The sequence below is a fragment of the Passer domesticus genome, chromosome 5 (genome assembly GCF_036417665.1).
Source record: "Passer domesticus isolate bPasDom1 chromosome 5, bPasDom1.hap1, whole genome shotgun sequence".
In the NCBI taxonomy this organism is placed as follows: Eukaryota; Metazoa; Chordata; class Aves; order Passeriformes; family Passeridae; genus Passer; species Passer domesticus.
In genome coordinates, this window is record NC_087478.1 from 55,904,200 (window position 1) to 55,925,139 (window position 20,940).

A 20,940-nucleotide genomic window follows, 5' to 3' on the forward strand; every position below is an offset into this window, starting at 1 on the left:
GTTTGGTTAGTATTTATTGCAGCTCAGGGTAAAAAAGCTAAATGACAAAAATCCAGTGCCCTGGATTTGTCAACTGCACCAGTTTATCAACTGTGGTTTCATTTAAAATACAAAAGCCAGTGGACATATTCTGTCTATTAAAGAAATGCAACTTCTTTACTCACATTAGGAGAAAGAGCCCAAGGAATTTTCATTTTCAAGCAGCATCATCACTGGACTCAATGGTTTTAAGTTAATCTTTAATAAAATTACAGCTCAGTAGCATCACCAGCAATTTCACAACTGTGTACTTGTATGTCTTTTAAAATTTTTGTCTTTTGATTTGGACACTGATATAAGAAAAATTCAGAGATCCTGAGGAGAGTGAAAGAGTGTGTTTGCTGACAGAAACTAAACACTGATCAAAGGCAAATCAGATCAGCACACAATCTGGGTCATTCCCGGGTCTAACACAGAAAAAGAGAGTGTGCAGAGAGCAGCATTGGTGTCTACATGGGTGTTATTATAGGTATTGGCTTCCTCTGCAGCAGAGCCCAGCCAGTGCTTTGTCAAACCCATTGCACAGAGCAGCAGACGTGGTTTTTGTGCAAGAGTTGAGGCCATCCTGCCTCTGTGCTCTGTTCCTCTTTTTCTGTCCTAAGGGAATGGCGGGAGTGTTTGGTGCTGTCTCACTCACACGTAGCCAGCACTTCCAAAGGAGTGGGGCAAAAAACTTCTAGAAGTTCTGCCTGACAAAACCATCACCTAAAGCATCAGATGCTGACCTTTGCCAACATAAAGAATCAAGGAAATCCTGGGAATAAAACATGTTTCTAAAGCACGTAGGCATCTCTGTGCATTTCTGGCCTAAATATTTTACTTTTCCAGTCAAGGTGGCCAACGGATAAGTGTTGGTTTGTCACCTCTAGTCTGGTTCTTACACTTCCCTGAGGGGAGAAAGAGTTATTTAAACCTCTTTGGTTAATCTAGAGAGGTGTGAGTGAGAACATTGAATTTTACAGGCTTCCAGACCAAAGCAGGCAAGGCTCACACCAGCACAAAGGGCACATTTGGGCTGGACAGGCTCACTCAGGAAGACTGAGTAAAAGCAGCCAGCTAGAACAAGCATCCTGCAGATCTACAGCACACTCAGTCCTTTCCCAGGAAAAGGCAGAGCAGGTCTTTGAGTCACATTTTACATGGAAAGAGCAAAGTTTATGAGACACTGAGGATGCTGGACATTCCCTTGGAGTTTTGGCTATTGCTGCCAAGTCCCCACAAGCTGATCCACACTGAAAAGCAGTGGAGACTCAGCCTGGGCTGGTCACTTGGAAGCCAGCCAGGTCAGAGCACAGTGAAAGCATAGCATGGGTACACTGAGGTCTCCACCCTTCCTTAAATATTAATATTCAAGTTGGAGCCTCTCCTGCCAGATTTTTTCCCAACAAACTCCAGGATCCCTGTGCCTGTCTCAGTTATCTCCCTTCCCCAAGCCTCAGCCTCTCAGTCCTGGAGTCCTTCTCTGTAGCCAGTGGTGTTACAGTCCCTGCACTTACCGGGGAGTTTCTGGTGCAGCAGCTGTCATCCTGAAAGAAAAAACTATGAGGATTACAGAGCCAGGCATGTTCTTGTCATAGAAAAAACAGGAATAAATAACTCTATGCCTGCTGTTAAATGTGCATACCTGGACTGAGGCACGACCTTCTTAGCATTAAGTTGGTCTGTTAATATTCTTCAACTTCCCAGTGCTAATTCTCAAGTTTAATAAATTAATTATGATGGACTTATGTTCTCACAGCTAGATAAGCCAGCTGCACACTCAGCAAATCATGAGGATGAAGGAAAATATCTGCTTGGGCACACAGGGGCTCAGCACCTCTGCATGAGCCTAGGGGATAAGGGAGGACATTTTTTAAAAATTATTTTGTTTTTAGGACTGCCAAGCATACACCTTTCTTGATTTTGTAAGGAGAAACTGTCTAGGAATCATTGAAGGCATGTTGTGAGGACATAATATGTGAAGATGTATTAATTAAAGAGATTTGAAGTGTTTAATGTTTAGCACAGACACAAAGACACATGTGGTTATTAGTCACTAATTTTCACTCACTGGTGTAAACCAAAATTTAAGGGAGCCTGGCTGAAACCGTGTTTTATTGCACAGCTCAGTTCAGGTGCTTTTTGGAAAAGCATAGTCATTAATTAATCCTTTAAGCTGAGATAAATGGGATTATTCAGCCTGGAGAAGTTTTGGGGTGACCTCATTGTGGTGGCCTTCGTGTGCTTGAAGGGAGCCCACAGGAAAGATGGAGAGAGACTTGACAAGAGCCTGGAGTGACAGGACAAGGAGCAACGGCTCCACACCAACAGAGAAAAGATTTGGATTGGATATTGGGCAGAAATTGTTCCCTGTGAGGGTGGAGGGGCCCTGGCACAGGTTGCCCAGAGAAGCTGTGGCTGTCCCTGGATCCCTGAAGTGTCCAAGTCCAGATGGGGCTGTGAGCAAGCTGGGATAGTGAAAGGTGTCCCTGCCCATGGCAGGAGGGGTGGATCTTGAGAATCCCTTAAATGGCAGTCTGTGATTATTGAGGCAGTTAACAAAGCGCAGAAGGACGCTGGGGGTGCGCTGCCCTCACACAGATCCAGATCACCCCGCGGGCATGGCGGGGCATGGCGGGGCATGGCGGGGCATGGCGGGGCGGGGCGGGGCGGGGCGGGGCGTCACGAGACGGCGCGGGGCGCAGACCAGCGCGGTGTGTGACGTCACGGGGCGGAGCGGGACAGGCGCAGCTCATCGCAGTGCATGACGTCACGAGACGGGGCGGCGCGTGGTGCGCACTGTGTATGTCGTCACGGGGCGGAGCGGGGCCGGCGCGGTTCATCGCGGAGTGTGACGTTCCGGGACGGAGCAGGGCAGTGACCGCGGTGTGTCGGAGCAGCGATGGGGGCACAGCTTAGCGTGGTGAGTGCAGGGGGGCGGTCGGGAGCTGGGTCATTTCCTGCACAGTCCCAGCTCCGTCCGCAGCGCTCCGGGGCGGGGCGGTGTCCCGGGGTGTCCACTCGTGTCTCCGTTGCCTTCCGCTGTTCCCCGCTGCTCGGGGGCCGCGCGGTGCCGGGAGCCCCGCGGTGCCCCTGCGGCTCTGGGCCGTCCCGAAGCTGCCGCGCCCTGGGCGGTGTTGGTGCCTGTGCTGGCCGTCTGGCCGGGGCGTTTTGCCCTCCCAGCTTCGCGGATCTGTTCTTGTTACTGTTGTTATTGCTGGGGCCTCTGGACGCTTGTGGTGTTTTCCCCGTCGGAGTAATTTCAGACTGTAAGTTTCGAGTGGCTGTGAGGAAGAAATTCTTCCCTGTGAGCGTGTTGTGGCCCTGGCACCGATTACCCGGAGTTGTTGCCGCCCCATCCCTGGCAGTGTCCAGCGCCAGGTTGGATGGGGCTCTGAGCAGCTTGGCATGGTGGAGGGTGTCCCTGCCCGCGGTGTTGGAACGAGATGATTTTTAAAGTCCCTTCCAACACAAACCATCCCACGATGACCGTGCTTGCTGAGGAGTGGGTCTGCAGCGCTGTCAGCTCTGCCCCGCATCATTACCCTCATTTCTCAGCTGCCTGTTATGGTTCTTTGCTCCGGTGCTCAAACAGTCTTTTCTTCGGGTTTGTGAGAGGACAGGATTGAGCTCGATTCAACATGTGTTCGTTTGGGTACAACTGCTCATAAGGTGCATTGAACAGGGGAGATGAGGCTACAGCTGCAGAAGTGAAGAAATCCTGTTATCTTCTCGTTGGTTTCTGAAACAGATGAGAAGAATCTGTTAGCTGCCATTCCTTCTAAACCAGGGTGTTTGAAGCCGAGGGTACAATGTGTCTCATGCCAAAGCAGGGTTTGGTTTTTGTGTTTGTAGGGCAGGGCAGTGCTGGGGTGTCGAGCTCTGAGCTTGTGTGTTGGACTGTGCTGTGCTCACCACACCCCGGCACTGCAGTCTCCATGGCTTTTCTCTTTGTTATCGCACAGAGGCCTTTCTCCATTAATAAAAATTCTTGCTCTTTTACTCATTCTGCCTTGTCTGTTCACAAAGATTTGTGCAGCTGGAAGTGATGAGTCACAAGGTCCCCATTTGGTGATTCCCAGGCCCTGTGGTCAGCCTGTTGCTCTCTGCTGCTGTAGACCTGATGTTGCGCAGTTATCTTAATTTATATCTTGGTCTGCCCTGTGGTGAGAGTATATAGGCTGCTTTTAACTCAGAGAATGCTTGTCTTAGCAAGCATGGCTTTTTGTAATCATTCAGCCTTCAGTTCTTCTCCTTTTTTCTGCCCACCTAGTGATAGATCTGAGTAAGGGACTAAAATAGCTTTCTGAATTAGGGGGTGTGCTGTGTCTTTCCAGGCCAAATCCCATGAGACTTTTGCACTAATTGACCACAAATAACAGATGGCTTTCCATGAGGTTGATGCTGTGTTAAAATTATTTCTCGTTGCCTGACAACAGCAGCTCTATTTTTTTGTTCATTTGAGTTAGCTACATTTGGAAATGAAACTGTTTTACCTTATTAATGTCTCTTTTGAAACACCTGCTGCACAGTCAGCTTGCTATTGCTTCCAGACCTCACTCACATGTTAATTTCTCATTAAGGAGTTTACTTGCTGCTCTGTCACCTTGAACAATTTCCCTCCCTCTGCCCTTTTTTTGTGACTCAATACCAAAATTTCTTCCCAGAGGTGCAGTAATCTGATGGATCTTTGAGAGTTAAGGAATAATTTTTCTGTGAACTTTAGCTTATTCAGAAACAACCTGTGTGGAGCTATTTCAGTATTCCCAAATAAAAGTGAAAAGTGCAGTGTGTGTATGGCACGGTGTGCCCTCAGGCTGTACACGGTGATGATACATTTTAAACCTGCGCAGCAGCACTTTAAGAAGAGGGAATTTATGCTGTCCCACAGTTTTAATATTAATAGTGTAGAAAGTTTTCACAGCCTCCTGAGGGACTGCCACAGTTGCACAAATGTCATTCTAAAATATTATGCAGGTCCCTTGAAAATAAAATGAAAGTGAAATCTAAGCAGGCAGAACTTTGAGCTAATTTTTTCTATTTTTGCTATCGTCATGCTTTTCCCCTCTCCTTTGTTGAAGTGTTGAATAATAAATTACTGAGTCAAAGAGGATTTTTCTAAGTAGTTGTGCAGTTTATTCTCCTGCCGCAATGTGAAGAGGGTTGTGTGGTGTCAGAGCATAATCTGTTCCTGTCTTATAGCGCTTCAGAGGTGGGGAAAATGATGGTAAAGGCACAAGAGGGACTGTCCCTTGGCTGTGTCCTGCAGCTTAGCTGCTTTCCCAAGGAGGGGTGCTGCTCTGCATGCACAGGTCTGTGGTGGTGGAAATGCCACTGCCTGTACCCAAACTCTGAGCTGGAGGGTGTGTGCATGGTGCTAGCCCCCAGCAGCAGCGTGGCATGGCTGGCAAAGCACTGCTCAGCTGCGTGAAAGAGAACAGGGTGTGTGCTCAAGTGCAAGACCCCAAATTATGGGGTGTCTGCAGCGCGTGGGGTGGCCTGTGAAGGGGTCTGTGCAACAGTGGCCCCTGTGTCCAGATGGCAGCAGCTGGGGAGTGGGCACACCACTCTGCCACGGCAAAGCCAGCTGCTGGGAGATCCACATCGTACAGGTGTGTGTTGTGGAATTCCCAGTCATGGACCTTCATCCCGATCGATGGGGACGGGAATAGGATGAGCCCATCAGGGCTGTTTGTGTGTGTCTGGCTATGTTGATCAGTGTGGTCTGCCACAGGTTTAGGCTGGCTATTAGGAAAAGGTTCTTCCCCCAAAGGGTGGTTGGGCAGTGGAACTCCCCAGGGAATCGTCTCAGCCCCAAGCCTGACAGCACAAGGAACATTTGGACAACGTTCTCAGTGGTTATTGGGGTGTCCTGTGTGGGGTTGGACTGGATGATCCTGATGGGCTTCTCTCAACTCAGGATATTCTGTGTGTATTTGGATATGTGTGATACATGTGTCTGTGTGCATGCTGGAGATGGGGTTCAGCCTCCCTGTCAGGGTACCTGGGGATATGGAGCTGTGACAGCCTCACTTTGTGCCCAGCTGCCAGCATGGCAGCGCTGTGCTGGTGTGCAAGTACCTCAAGACAGGAGTGATGCCAGGTCTTCATAATGCAAATCTGTGGGTTTGGGATTTTGTTTAATAATACTTCCTTTTCCTGCTCAAATAAACACGTTCTTTTTGGTGGTTAGTAGTGCCATGGCATAGTACTCTATTCCCTGTCACCCAAATAACTCATTCTGCTCACGTGTCTAATGCTGTTTCTGTGCTGCTGCAGTTGCATCAGGTTGTGACATACCCAATATGGCTGATCTACACCACCTTCATGAGGCTCTTCAGGAATCCCCAGCCTGCAATTACCCTCAAGGATCCAGAAGTGAAGTATGCACTGAGGCTGATCGATAAGGAGGTAGGTGCACATGCAGTGCTGAGCATGACCGCTCTCCATGAGTGCTTACAGCTTCTGAAGTCTTGGGTGATGTCCCAACAGGGTGAATGCTTTTGTCTTGAGGAAAGGACTTCTTTCTAAAAGATCTTTGTGTGGTATAACTTGCAGTTCTGCAAGCAGCTTGTTTCCAAATAGCTTAGAGTGGAGAATACTGCTTGGAAATGATCAAACTTACAGTGACGTGTGTCAGCAGAAATTCCCAAACTGTGCACCACTGACTGGGCTAAGGGACACAAGTCATGCTGTCTGGCAGAGCAGGCAGCTTTTTCATGGTCAGTGGCATTCAACAACAGCTGCCAGAACTATGTTGGTGCTGGTTCCTGTTGCTGGATTGATATACTTTAATGTTTTACAGGAAGAAAAGTGTGTTTAAGTCATGCAGTCCTGACAGTACCCAAGCTGTCTCAGCTTCTCTACTCTCTGTTAAAAGTAAAGCCTCCTGGTACAAAATTAAATGCTTGCTCAAGTGGGATACCAGAGGAAGGTCATGATTTCAGGGGTGCATTTTGCCATCAGAAACTGGTAGCTAAGCTTGCAGGAAGTGAGACAAAGCCACCAAAGTTGAAAAGTCTAGGTTTCTATTGGATAAACCTGCCATCAAAAGTGTGAGGGATAAATCTTGGCTTCTCAGGTGTAAAGTCACACCTGATGATATTTTTAGTGTTGACTTTTTAAGGCTGTGACTATTCAGAAATTTATCAGAAGATTTTGGACTGGAACAGGGCTTTGTTTGAGACTTAGAGGGTGCACTGATAGCTTGGCTTTCACTGGTTCTGTCAAAGGAAACAAAAAAAATACTGTCATTTTGAATCCTGGGTTTGTGGGAACCGAGAGCTTCCCTGTGGCTTGGGTTGGGCTGCATTGCTGAATTTATTTCCCAGGTGTACTTGCTGAATTTATTTCCCAGATGTACTGCAACCACACTGTTATTACAGACACCTTATTTCTCATGAGGTCAGGAAAGGCTGAGGGAATTGGGATTGGTCAGCCTGGAGAAGCCTTTGGGGTGACATAATTGTGGCCTTGCAGTGCCTGAAGGGAACCCACAGGAAAGATGGAGAGAGACTCTTGACAAGAGCCTGGAGTGACAGGACAAGGGGGAATGGCTTCACACTGGCAGAGAGCAGGTTTAGATTGGATACCGGGAAGAAATTCTTCCCTGTGAGAGTGCTGAGGCCCTGGCACAGGTTGCCCAGAGAAGCTGTGGCTGTCCCTGGATCCCTGAAGTGTCCAAATCCAGATGGGACTCTGAGCAAGCTGGGCTAGTGGAAGGTATCTCTGCCCATGGCAGGGGGATAAACTTGGTGATCTTTAATGTCCCTTCCACCCAAATCCTTCTATGATTGTGTGATGTGTCCAAAATAAGTCTGCCACACCTGTCTCTTGAACAGAGAAGTAGGACTCTCAAGGCTTCCTAGTGCATAGCATAAGAAAAATCTTTATATAGTTAGGTGTGCTAATTTAGTTAATGCCTTAAAAAAAGCTAACAACTTCAGATTGGCTGGTTGGTTTTATAATGGTGTGCGTAGCTAATTTGTTGCCTTTCAGTGGCTTCTGCAAAGCACCAGCCTGCAAAATCTGTTCTCTGGCTTTGCTTTTGGCAAGGGTGGAAGACTCGCGTGCACTGCAGTTTGAGACAGAAGTGTGTGGCCAAAGGCTTCCAGGTGCTTAGGGCAGTGCCCAAGGGGAATGACCTCGTGCTGGAAGTGCATCCTGATCCAAGGCTGTCTGTAATCCAGCCTTGATGACACCTTGCGGGGTGATGGGGTGTCCTGGTTGTGTGACAGAGAGAGGCACAGGCGTGCTGATCTTGGTGTTGGGGATTCCCTGAGCCTCTTAGTTTCTCACAATTGCCTCAGGATGCACCAAAATACTTGTGTTATTCACCTTCAGCTAAACTCCCTCGACTATAATTTGTGAGGTGATTAAGTGAGAATTCAGAGCTTTGTTCTTTCTGTATAAAGACAGCATAATAAAAATGCAGCATTATTGGCAAAATCCAGTGATTTCCATACAGTGCTGAAATCTCTGTACAGAAACAGCAGCAGTGTTAAGTCCACATTAGTTGTCTTTCTAAAGGAATTTGCAGTGGCATTTACTGCTCCTGAATAGACATAAGTACAGAGAAGCCCTTTTGAGATTGCCGATTAATTCCTTTCTTCTTCAGAATTTGCCTTAAAATGAGGTACTGTGAGGAAAATTTCGTCAGTATAACCATAGCAAGGGAAGATGAGACAAACTGTGAGGAAGAAATTTGTCTCTATTGGTTACTTTAAAAACAGTTAGGCAAACAAAATAAGGGTTACAAAACCCTTAAAAACAGAAATTCACTGGATGAGGCACTAAGCTGTATGATGTTTCTTTCTCTCTTTATTTTTTTGCTGTTTTCCATTCCTATGAATATGACCTGATTTTTGAAACATAAAATTTACATAATACAAGAAATAGTGTTCAGTTACTGCCAAAATTTTATTAAAGGTGTGACTTTCCTAGTAAAGATTAGAATAATTATCCCAGCAGGACTGGATATATTGTCATAATTTTGTTCGTATCTAAACACAGTGCTCTTTTCAATTTCATTTATGGATTAATGCAGTGCTCTTTTCAACTTCATTTATGGATTAATTCAGTTTTTACAGGGAAAATATTTTAAGGACCTTACCACAGCAAAAGGAACCTGATTGCTACTTCCGTTGAAATGGTTAATTAATCTGATTTTGAGAGATGAAAATCAGACTACTTTGACCTTGAACTCCTGCATATTTAAACTTGAAATGAGAATTGAAGAACTAATTAATTAATGTCTTGTGGCCTTCTCACAGAAGGCAGTGTGGATGTCCATAATATTTGGAAAGTTATCACTTAGTCTTAATCTGCACACAAGTATCTTTAAGTGTCATTAATTCTTAATCCTGCAGGATGCCAGACTTGTCTTGTTATAGAAGTAGAATCACAAACTTTAAATCCCAACAACAGAGCTGACTGTTCTGATTTTCCTCTTTCAGGAAGTTAGTCATGACACAAGGAGATTTCGATTTGCTCTCCCTTCCATGGAGCACGTTCTGGGTCTGCCTCTAGGTACGTTGTCTATGATTAATGCAAGTGTTGCTTGTATTAATTACACTTAATTATTAATTATAAAGGTTTTGTGGGGCTTTTTTTCCCTGTGTTTTGTATTTGGAGTACTGCTCATGTGGCTGGAGCTGTTACTGAGAGCTCTGCAAGATTATCCTTGTGCTGTGAGTTATCTGCAGGCTCTGAAATGCAGTGTATATGAGTGAACATCCAGCTTGTTTCTGTGGAAAGTGGAGGAACAAACACAGGTCTTCACTTGTCTTTTCCAGTCTCAGCTTTCCAGTATGCGTTATTCCTATGGGGCTGAATCCCTCCAGTCCCTTTCTGTGCCCTGAGGCACCACTCTCATCCACTTCTCCTGTAACACACGTGGTTTACCAGATGATCTACTAATTTCTGAATTTCATTGAACTAGTGAATCACCCAGGGGTAGCTGTTTCCAAAGGCCCTGCCACGTGGTGTGGTGCCTTCCATAACAGCTTTGTGCCATTGTTTCCTCCTGCTTGTATAAAGAGCATTTAGTTGTGACTTGTGTTTAATAGAACTTCGGCTTTAACAAGCTACTGCAGTGATCTGTGGCTCCTGTGCTTTGTGGTTGTTGTCAGCACCTTTTCCAGGTGTTAAGTTCAATCTTCTTTGGGATGTTAAAAATCTCTTGATCTTTTTAGTAGCCATGAAAGCAAAGCTCCTTTCCCTGGCTTGCCCAAAATGGACATTGAACCACTGAAAGCTTCATTCTGAGGGAGAGGGTTGTATGTGGCCCCATGGAGAGGGTGCCAACTTAGGTCCTGTCAGGGTGGGGTAAAGCTCTAACAGGTGAGGGCATAAGGCACATTTTCTCTCTGGGAGGGGCACCTTTTCTGCTTTGTACCAGTTCTTGTGAGGTGTGCCCCAGCAGCAGCCCCACTGTCCAGGCTGGCAGTCTGTAGGGGTCACCAGGGTTCTGTGGGTCTGTGCCTGCAGCCACTTCTGCCCTAGAGAAGGAACAGGAGCTCCCTGCTGCAGCTCCCTCCAGGTCTGCCCTAGCAGGATGTCTGTAGGCTTTGCTGGGAGGGTTACTGGAATATTATGTCCATGTACAGCTTTGGGTGAGTTATGGTTGCTTGTTCCCCGGGTCACCAGGTAGCCCATCTTCCTTCACCTAGCACTTTGTAATCCTTCTGAAGTAAGGAATTAAGCATGCCTGAAGGGTCAGCTCCTTCTGGAGCTAATGTAATATGGTCATTATGATCATTTTCAAACCAGCTCCTGGTAAAAATCCCCTCTGCCATGTTCCCGTAACAGGCAGAGGTGCTGTGCCATCATTGGAGATGCTTTGCTCTGTTGACCTAATGGTGAAAAAAACCCCAAAATTCAAAACCTCTCCCTCCCCTCCTGGGTAATCTTCACTTAGGTGTCTTCAGAATAGTGGAAATTTATAGGAACACCTTCCATAGAAGTTAGTTATTTTATTGTTTTTTTCAGAAAAAAATATGTAGACATTGAGAAGAGAAACTGTTGTAGAGAGCTTTGAGGATGTGTGACAGATGGAAACATGGTTGCTGCATTCACATGTTAAGCTGGAGGTATAGCTGGGTTAGAAAAGTGCTTTGTGTCTAGGCAGCCTTAGCAAAGGCAGCTGGAGAGCTCCTGGAAGATGTGAGGGGTCTGTGGTCAAAGCAAGAATAGTTACAAACTCAGTTTTAACTAAACTGTGGCAGTTGACAGCTAATACATTAAAAAAGATGTGTGAACAGCATTTGACAGTTCTCCCCTCCTGTGTCCCTTTGCCTGTATAGGAGAGACAAATCCCATCTTTTGAAAGATCTGGGGTGCAGTTCAGGCTTTGGTAAATGCAAATGCATGAAGTTATGATTGACACACAGAATTAACAGTGGAGTTGTCTGTCCTTCAAAGTAGATCTGTGCATGGCTAACAATTCTGGCAGTGTTAGGAAAATAAGAAAAGAAGAAGTGATACCCAAAAATAAGGTAGTTACAGCTTTGAGGCTGCATTTCAGCACATCCACTGAAAGAAAAATCTTTTGAAAGAAAATTAGTTTTTGGGTTTTTTCCCTGCAATAGGGCAGCACATCTACCTGTCTGCACGGATTGATGGAGCTCTGGTTGTCAGACCTTACACTCCAGTTTCCAGTGATGATGACAAGGGCTTTGTGGATCTTGTTGTCAAGGTGAGAATGTCATGCTCTGTTCTCAGGCTGGACAACTTCTGAGCCACCTTTACAGTGCCTTTATGTGAAGTTTGGTGTGCTGGCTTCTCTTCAGGAATGTGCCATTACCTACAGTCCACATGGCATTCTGCAGGCACTTCATTAGTGAGGGTGTCTTGTGAGATGCTGCATCATTTCCACCCTCTGTGTAGACCTGCAGATGTTCATATGCTTTTTAATCCTTCTGGAATAAGGAGTTTACCTTGCCTGAATGGGCAGCTGCTTCTGAAGCTAATGGAATTTGGTCATTATAATCAGAGAGTGATGATCATTATAATTACTGATCCAGGAAGTAGGAATGATGAATTTAATTGGTAAGAATGTGATTTTAACTCTTGTGATGATGTACCTTTGTTTTGCCTCTTGGTAGCTAGACTACCTATCATTTAAAGCTGTTAGGAATTTAGAATACTAATATCTGCACTGGGTTTCCTCTTAGAATTTTGCTCTTTGGAATCACAATATTTTTGTTTTTTTCTAGCCCTTTTTAAACTTGGGTGTAAATTGTGTTGATTATTAATATTTTCTATGTTGCAGAACTGCAGTGGAGAAATCATCAGTCTCTGTCAAAAAACTGGGGCAGGAGTGGCATTTTGATCTTTGCCATTCAGGCATTGCATTTCTTTATGGAGTAATTGTGTTTGCATGAGGAGTATTTGTACCTAAAAATTTGAAGGGCAAATACTCTTCTCTGAGCTGTGAGACTGAATTGCTTTGTTACTGTTTTTAACAGGTCTACTTCAGAGGTGTCCATCCCAAGTTTCCTGATGGGGGGAAGATGTCTCAATACTTGGACAGCTTGAAAATAGGGGACACCATTGACTTCAGAGGACCAAGTGGCCTCCTTGTGTACAAAGGAAAAGGCAAGGCTGGTTTGGAATATAGAATTTACCCAGAGTAAACAGTACAGGAAAAATGTCTTATTACTGTAGAAGTGCTTTTTTATTGATGCTGTTCCCAAGTAAGGGATGAGTTTTTTCCATGCTTATACGGGCACAGTTTATACAATGACAAAAACACTGGGTATTTGCACTGTCCACTGCTAATTTCCCAAGTAAAAATGAACTTTGAGTAGGCATTGCTTTTATGTCAATGTAAAATACCTTCTGTTAGTATAACTCAGTCACAAATGTGTCATAAAAACCTTCTGGTAGTTTTATGTGAAGCAGAGCTCCAACACGTAGTTTTTCAGAGCTTTGTATGTAGCATTCATGTTATCCTGGATGAAGAGAGCTGTGAATACAGCCCAACATTTTGGGGAGTTTCAGACTCTCTGTTGTGTTGGCTCCAAAAGAGAAAAATGAAAAAAAACCCCATGCTGCATATTTTATGTGTTAATTTAAAATAATTTGCTCTGGGGAAATAAACTCTCTGGGCAGATCAATTCCTTAGTGTAGAACTGTTTCCAGAATCTGGGCTTGTGAATGTCACTGGGGGTATGGAATGTGAGCAAATTGAAATACAGGTGGTGTGTATGCAGGCTGTGATCAGGGATAATCATAACCCATGTCAGTGTCTGATGTTACCACCACACATCTTAAAATCATCTTTCAGGATTGCTCTAATTCAGGACATTTTCACCTTTTCTGTTCCCTGGGAGGGAAGGGTGGCAGGGCTGAAACAAAGTCAATTTAGCAGGATGTGCTGTAAAGGGATAACAGGAGGTGCTTCCTGCTTGCTTCAGTGTTTTCCATCTCTTTTTCTCTCTTCAGGCAAGTTTGATATTCGGCCAGAAAAGAAAGCTGAACCAGTTACCAAGACAGTGAAATACGTGGGGATGATTGCAGGGGGGACTGGTAGGTATCTAAGGATTCACCTGTGGTTTCTGACAACTAGTAGATGCATTTGCTTACATTTTCCCACTTCTCCCTTCTTTTACTCCTCACATCACTGGCCTGCCTCTCTCCCCCAGGGATAACACCTATGCTGCAGATCATTCGAGCAATCATAAAGGACAAAGATGACCCCACCACTTGCCAGTTGCTGTTTGCTAATCAGGTAATTTTGTCATTTTTTTTCTGTTTGTAGTTTTACTTACCTAACAGGACTCCACTCAGCGAATGAAATCACAAATACAAACCCTGAGGGGAGAAGTGAACTGAAGTGTTGGAAACCTCCCATATAAAAATACTGTGATAAATTGAGGGTTTAGTATTACTACAGAAGGGATTGCTAATGTTTGCCTTCCTGTGACTCATCGCTCTGTTTCTAATCCAGTTTATGAATGTTAAAGCCCTGCATTCCTTTGTACAAGTTGTTAATGTTTCGGGCAGACTTTCAGAGCTGTCTTTCTTAGTGGAAACATTAAATGGGTGGACATTTGTCTCCTCCAGCAATTTCAACTCCCCAGCTTTGCAGCAGTGTTTGTGGAATCTTTCTGTCTGAAGACATGTTGGGTGAGGCTAAAACTAACGGTGGTCTTCAGCAGCTCCCTCAGTTCCAAAGCTATGATTCTTCTTGGCTGTCTGCTTTTATTTCCAGCCTTCTGTCAGTTTTTGACTGCTTCTCTTGCTCCTTGAGGCGTGGCATCCTGCATGCTGGCCAGAGAGAAGCTCTCATCCATGGAATCCTTGGAAGAGAGATTTCTTGGAAAACCCGGTGTGCTGCTGGGCAGTACCCCCTTCTTGGCCTGATGTTCTTCTACTGTGACTTTCTGCTTTTTAATTTCTCCCTCTAATGAATATTTGTGTTTGGATTGAGTCATTGTTTGTGGTGAGCTTCACTTCATGCTTGTGGTTTTTAGCTTCTTTAGGCTCTCCTCTGTTTTTCTTCTCATATTCAGTGCGTGTTCATTCATTTGTGCCGTATCTATGCCTACAAGAAAGATGGAGAGGGACTCTTGACAAGGGCCTGGAGTGACAGGACAAGGGGGAATGGCTTCACACTGACAGAGAGGAGGTTTAGATTGGATATGAGGAAGAAATTTTTCACTGTGAGGTCCTGGCACAGGTTATTCAGAGAAGCTGTGGCTGCCCCTAGTTCCCTGGTGGTGTCCAAGACCAGGTTGGAAGGGGCTCTGAGCAACCTGGGGTGTGGAACTGAATGGGCTTCAAGGTCCCTTCCAGCCCAGGCAGTTCTGTGATATCCAAATTATAACTTGAGGTTTTTCTGCCCAAGAGCTATGATCCAAGTGCTGAGATTCCCTGTTCTGAGGAACCCTGCCAGTACTCTCTGCCGCTGGCTGGAGCCCTTGGATTTGGCATAAAGTGCAGCGGTATCAGGGCAGGAGGGGCAGGATTTGCTAGGAATGATTCAGAATGGCTAACACAGGGCTGGAGTTGCTGTAGTAGCATGGGAAGCCCACTGCCTCTGGGAGGGAGAGACTGGGGAACAGTTCCCTGCCTGTTAGCAACAGACTATGGAAACATCAGTCCCTGGCTTTAAAGAGTCCTTGCACACAGTAACCCCACAAATAGGGAGCAGTTTTTAAAAATATTTTAGTGTTTAAAACAATGTACATGGACTCCTACTGTGCTTCTGGCTGGCACACTTTGAGTTGGCCAGAGCCAGCAGGAGTTTTTCTGGAGCACCTACAGCTGCAGATGCAGGAATAGCACCTTCTCTGGAATAGCTGCTGCACATTCCTCCTTGTCCCCACAGTTACAGACTTAGTGGTGACCTCTGTGCCAAATTGCTATGGCTGCAGGGGCTGGCAACACTTTCAGTCCCAGCCCTTTTCCTTCCTGCCCAGACTGCAGCTGCTCTTAGGGAAATAAGGCTTTCCTTTGGCCTTCAGTGATGCTGCATCAGGGAGGAACCAAACTTGATACCCTGAGTAATGTTTGTTGTTCCAACTAGAACTTGATATCCTTTTGGTTGTTTATTCCACATGCTTTTTAAAAGCCAAGCAGTCTCCATATGGCAGTGCTGATGGCACTTGTATTGACAAAGGTGAAAAAAGCCCTGGCATTTCCCTGTCTGGATGGCAGAGTATGACAGGGTAGGGAGATATTTCTGTGCAGTTGTGATTAGTTTTATGACATGATAGTGCTAAAAGGGGCTTTATTCTTCTGATTCCCTAATTAAGTGATGGTTCTGCTTAGTTTCATTTTTAGTGGGAAGGTGTTGCATGGTCAGGATTTGGGAAAGTTATGAGCCTTCTATTAGCTCTGCCACGGGCTAGGCGTGGAAGTAACTTGGGTTTGGCCTCTTCAGCCTTTAAAATGGAATGGAATCATCTCTTCCATCTCTCAGGGCTGTGCAAGTAGCTGCTGCTATGTGGCTATCTGAGGGCTGCACTCACATGCAGGATGTGATCACGGTTTTCCTTGTCCTGCAGACTGAGAAGGATATCCTGTTGCGTTCTGAGCTCGATGAGATCCAGGCTCAGAATCCTGGTCGCTTCAAGTGTTGGTACACGCTGGACACAGCGCCTGAAAGTAAGACCCGGAGTGGCACTTCTTGTGAAACTTGGGAGCATTAATGTGCTTTACAGGAGACATGCTATATCATGGGTGTATTTCTGAGCTTCATGATTAATTTCGTAGTGAATTCATTGCTTAGTGAATGTCTGAGTAGCATCACTCTCCACACAGGGATGCACACAGGCTCCGGTGTGAGCAGAGAAGTGTTTCCAAAGCTCACGTCAGGCCAGTGGCAGTGCAGTGTTCCTCCCATGGCTACACCTGCATATTTACCATTGTCTCCTGTGGAGAGTGACCTTCTTTTCTCCTTTACCACAGACATAAATACAATGTGTTATCCTTGTGTTTGGAGCCTGCCCTGAGGCAGCTGCAGTGCCAGAGGCACTGTCTAGTTCATGAGCACAGATGCCTGCCTGAGCTTGCTGAACAAGCTTGAGGGAGAGAAGGCTAAACAGTGTCATTTCTTGTGGCTTTCCTTTCTTACCATTCCTTGTAATGCCCACCCACATCAGGATAGATTCACACTCCTATTCAGTGGGAGCTTGGGGCAGAGGACAAAAAGCCATATATGCCTCCTCTTCCTTGTGACCAAGAATACACCTCTGGTACACAGACGGAAGGCTCTGTTTCTGTTGTGTCATCCGCTGCAATTAGTGTTCTCCTGGAATTTTTGATTGCCATTCTTCTTTGGGGAAGTCGTGAACTGATCTTAGCAGTTGGGATAGAAGTTCCTCCTTGGACCTCCTCAAGACTATTCTGCAGACTTTCACTGTCATATGTGAAGTCTGACCAAAACTGTGATAAAAAAAAAAAAGTGTCAGTCTTATGATGCCCAAAAGTTTGGGTCAGCAGCAGCACAAGTTTGTTCTGTATCCGGGGCTGGGGATGTGATGGTTAACCTCAATCCCAGTAAAACCGACTCTCACTGTAAATGTTCCAACTGGGAACAACTTCATCAGCAGGATTTCTTCTTTCTAAAGTGATTTGTATCTCTCCTTTCCTCCTTTTTACCTCATTCCCATCCCCTACTTTCATTTTCCTCTAACAGATTGGGATTACAGCCAAGGATTTGTGAACCAAGAGATGATCAGAGACCACCTGCCCCCACCTCAGAATGATGTTCTGATCCTCATGTGTGGACCTCCTCCAATGATCCAGTATGCTTGCATTCCCAACCTGGACAAACTGGGCTATGACAAGGATATGAGGTTCTCCTTCTAAAGATGACTGTTATTCAGGGATCTTGTGTAGAAGGGAGGAAGAAAACCCCAAACATTTAATGGGGAACAGGACAGAGTTACAGTGGTGGCTGATGCGCAGTGCTGGATAAATACATTTACATTAAAAATGCTTCATATTTTCAGACTATCTGGCAAGTAAGACACGTAACTGCTAAACCTGTGTGTGGAGAGGTGGTGATGCCTCGTGCTCTGTGTTGTGTGCTCCATGTTCAGGGAGGACAGTGCAGCTGCTCAGGGCAGCATACACTCACTTATGCTTTTTCTTAGTTATGTAATCAAGTGGCAGTAATATCCTACTTCCTAACACTGTGCATACCCAGTATTTTATTCAGTATGAGCTATAAAAACAATGACAAGTGTTGGATTATTCTTGTTTATGCCAAATTGTAATCCTTAATCTGAGGGCCAGAAGTATTTGCCTTGTATCCATAACCTTTGCAACATCAGTTTAAAGATGCATGTTGAGTTGAAGGATACCAGTGAACCGTTTATGGCTGAAGGTGTTGCAGCTGCCTCATAATCAAAACAGAGCAGTAAGCAGTGATAAAACATTGGTTTCCTTTGTATTTTGGAATAGCCTCTCATAAGTGTTAAGCAAACACGTCTTCATCTGATCACAGTTCTTATCCCTGGGCAATGAAAGAAACTACAGAAAGTGGCTTTGGGTACTGTTCCACAAGTACCTTGAATTTTTTGCTTGATAATGTGTGGGATACTGAAAAAAATTCTTAATTTTGTATTTACTCCTGAGAACTGGGCAATGACATAGGAGTACAAAAGCAGTTCTTCTGCATGCCCTGTGCAGTGAAAGAAAATGCTGGGTGAAAAGTGGATGAGATTTTCTTGTTAATTGTTTCTCAGAGGTGGATTTGGGCTGGAGGGAGTCCAGGTTTCGTTGCCAGGGGGTTTTGGCAGGCAGCCCTGCTCTGGGTGCAGTAGCACCTGATCATCTCCATGTCTCTTAACAGGCAAAGCTCCCCAGGGTTTGCATGGGAAGGATGCATGGGGACAGCCTTAAATCACCAAACTAACAGCAAATTCAAGTGTCTCACTGAGTCTAAAAGTGTTTCCTAGAAGCTTAAATTCTTATTTTTTAATATCCTTTTTTTGCAGCAGACTTTTATCTAGCTTTTAGGAGACTGCAGGCATCTTGCATGCCCAGCTTTGTGCTTCTGACCAGCAGAGATGCTGCTGAGGTTAGAGGTGTCCTGCAAGGAGTCTGGGAAACTAAAAACGTTGTTCTGGTGATGACATCAGAGTGACTGGAAGGGTATTTAGTCATGTATGAAGTACTATGGGTGCTGAGGTAGCTACAGGTGTCAGTGTACAATAGCAATTTTAAAAAACTGGGTAGGAATTCGAGGTTATAGCTCACTGTGTTTTCTTTTGTGCTGCTACAAGAGGTGGGTACTGTGTATTTAAAAGGTTCATTTTTCAGCAAGAATTAAAAAGCAAAGATACTACAGTTAACTTAAGGAACCTTAACTAGATCGTACTGTTATTAATTTTATTAATTTGACATTTGCCTCAAGTCTTGAGTTTTTGATGTGTGTTTCTGAAACTTGTTCTTTAATACAATGCTCCAAAGTTGAAATACTACTCAATTTTTCAAGTTTTAGTCCCTTTCTTGGAAGGCAAAAAGCAGAAATATGAGAGAAGTGGTCTTGCTGCTGTATCACTGTGGGATATGCATTGATTTTTTTTATTTTATTGTATTTGCCAAGGTCTTTCTCATCCTTTTTTATCCTGAATAAAGTTCTGAAAAGCTGAATTTCATGAGAACTGGTTCATATTTTGATTATTCTTAACTTAGAGTTTCCCTTGGCACCAAAATCAGTGGGTAAACCTAACATGTCCTTGAAGGGCCATAAGATCCAAGATATCGAATCCCCAGTTCCCTCAGGATTTGTTCATTTTAAATTTTCAGGTTTAATTTACCAAACTTAAGGTTTTGGCAATTTCATGATCAAAACAACAAGAAAACTATGAATCTTAACTAAAGCTGGCTAAGTGTGGTCCCTGCTGATGACTAATTGATACAGCTCATTAAAAAGGAGGTAGGATAGTAAAGTAATTCCTGGCTTTCCACGCTAAAAATGCAGTACCAGAGGGTTCTGTTATCCCAGGGGTTTGGGGGATATTTGGCAAAAATTTATGGTTGGACTAAGCTTTTAACACTCCTTGGATTCACAGGATCAGGCATTCGAGTGTGCACTGCACAGATTTTTGCAGGGAAATCCCTTGATCCCCAAAGCCATGGGAGTTCAAAGCAAAAACCTCTGGGAGTTGAAGGCAAGAGGATGTTTCTTGGGCATGTTGAAGTATTTGGTGTGTCCTAAATGTTATGTTTGAATTAATGCAAATTTTCCAAGATTGTGTGTTCAGAGTTGCTGGTTTCGGGATGGCAAAATCTAGATTTGGATTTGTGGGCACCAAGCATTTCTTGTGTCAGCTTTAGGTCTGGATTGGTGGGAACTGTTGGAGGAAAGAGAAGGGAATTGAAATGCACAGATCCATTCCTGGAGAAATTATCAGAATGGGAGAAAAGAGGATGTGGAACTGCTGGGGAGCTCCTGGAGTGAGGGAAAGGATCCAAGGATTGGAAGCAAAAGCTGTGCAACAAAGCCTGAAAGGGGGCAGGGGAAGGAGGGAAAGAATCCCTGCTCCAAGAATCCAGCAGGGGCCAGGAGAGGATCATTTTCCATCTACCAGCTCTTGGTGAAATCCTAATAATGAAGGTCAAAGGAAATTATTTATTAGGTTTGGAATGAAAAGTGCTATTCCAGAGGGGAATATTCACCTGTTAAAATTCTGTTGGATAAAGGAAAAGAGGGAGGAAGCAGCTGGGGAATGAACAGGTGAATTTTTGGTGGATACAGGGGAAGACATGGGAAGGGGCTCTTAGGTAAAATACACCTCACGGGTACCACCAGGAAAAGCCCCAGCTGCCCTTCTTTCCAAGCTCTGACATTCCAGAGAGGTAACCAGTGGTTATAACATCCATTTCTATATCCCTGGGTGGGATGCCCAGTGCTTTGTTGGGAAGAGATAATAATAGAAAATGAACAAATCCAGGGATGTAGTTCCTGATAGTAAAGCCCTGGGGGCCCAGGTTTTAATATTCTTCCCAAACCCCACAGAGGGTATCCTGGAGGAGTTGGAAAACACTGTCACTCTGTTGGTGGAATTCCTGGGAAATGGAAAGCAGCAGAAGCAGGAAGAACAGAGCTGGAACCAGACTGCAGTCAGGTAAGGCATACACCAAATCCTTTGGAATTAGAACTAGGCAGGGCTCAGAATAATTAACTACAAAATTTGTACCCCATGGGATACTCCATGAAAAGATCCAGACTAGGGACTGGGAGCAGTGAGCCTTGGAATTGTCTGAAGGGAAGAAAGAGAGATCCTTTCAGCACAGGGATCAGCTGTCAAACATGGAGATGTTACTAGAAAATTACTCAGGAGTGTTTAGTTCCGAAGCCAAGTCAATCTCCTGCCTTACAAGGCTTGGAAATCTGGCAAGACCCCTACTAAAGCTGGCTAAAAGTGGTCCCTGCTGCTGACTAATTAAAACAACTCATTG

The 20,940-nt window shown here is 44.9% G+C and overlaps 1 protein-coding gene across 8 annotated transcripts in view; it reads left to right on the forward strand.

Moving 5' to 3' along the window:
• Positions 1–2,782: 2,782 nt before the first annotated feature.
• Positions 2,783–20,940, forward strand: part of LOC135300815 (NADH-cytochrome b5 reductase 3) — a 94,011-nt gene continuing 75,853 nt past the window's right edge. For 7 of the 8 annotated variants that reach the window (XM_064420721.1, XM_064420715.1, XM_064420719.1 and 4 more), the window contains exons 1-8: positions 2,783–2,941; positions 6,298–6,429; positions 9,474–9,546; positions 11,607–11,713; positions 12,486–12,615; positions 13,465–13,548; positions 13,665–13,750; positions 20,498–20,606. In XM_064420721.1, the coding sequence (XP_064276791.1) occupies positions 2,921–2,941; positions 6,298–6,429; positions 9,474–9,546; positions 11,607–11,713; positions 12,486–12,615; positions 13,465–13,548; positions 13,665–13,750; positions 20,498–20,606 (742 nt within the window). In that variant the 5' untranslated portion in view covers positions 2,783–2,920. Of the gene's footprint in view, positions 2,942–6,297; positions 6,430–9,473; positions 9,547–11,606; positions 11,714–12,485; positions 12,616–13,464; positions 13,549–13,664; positions 13,751–16,031; positions 16,132–17,164; positions 19,129–20,497; positions 20,607–20,940 lie in introns of those variants that run through there. The other variant, XM_064420714.1, reaches the window with a different exon arrangement.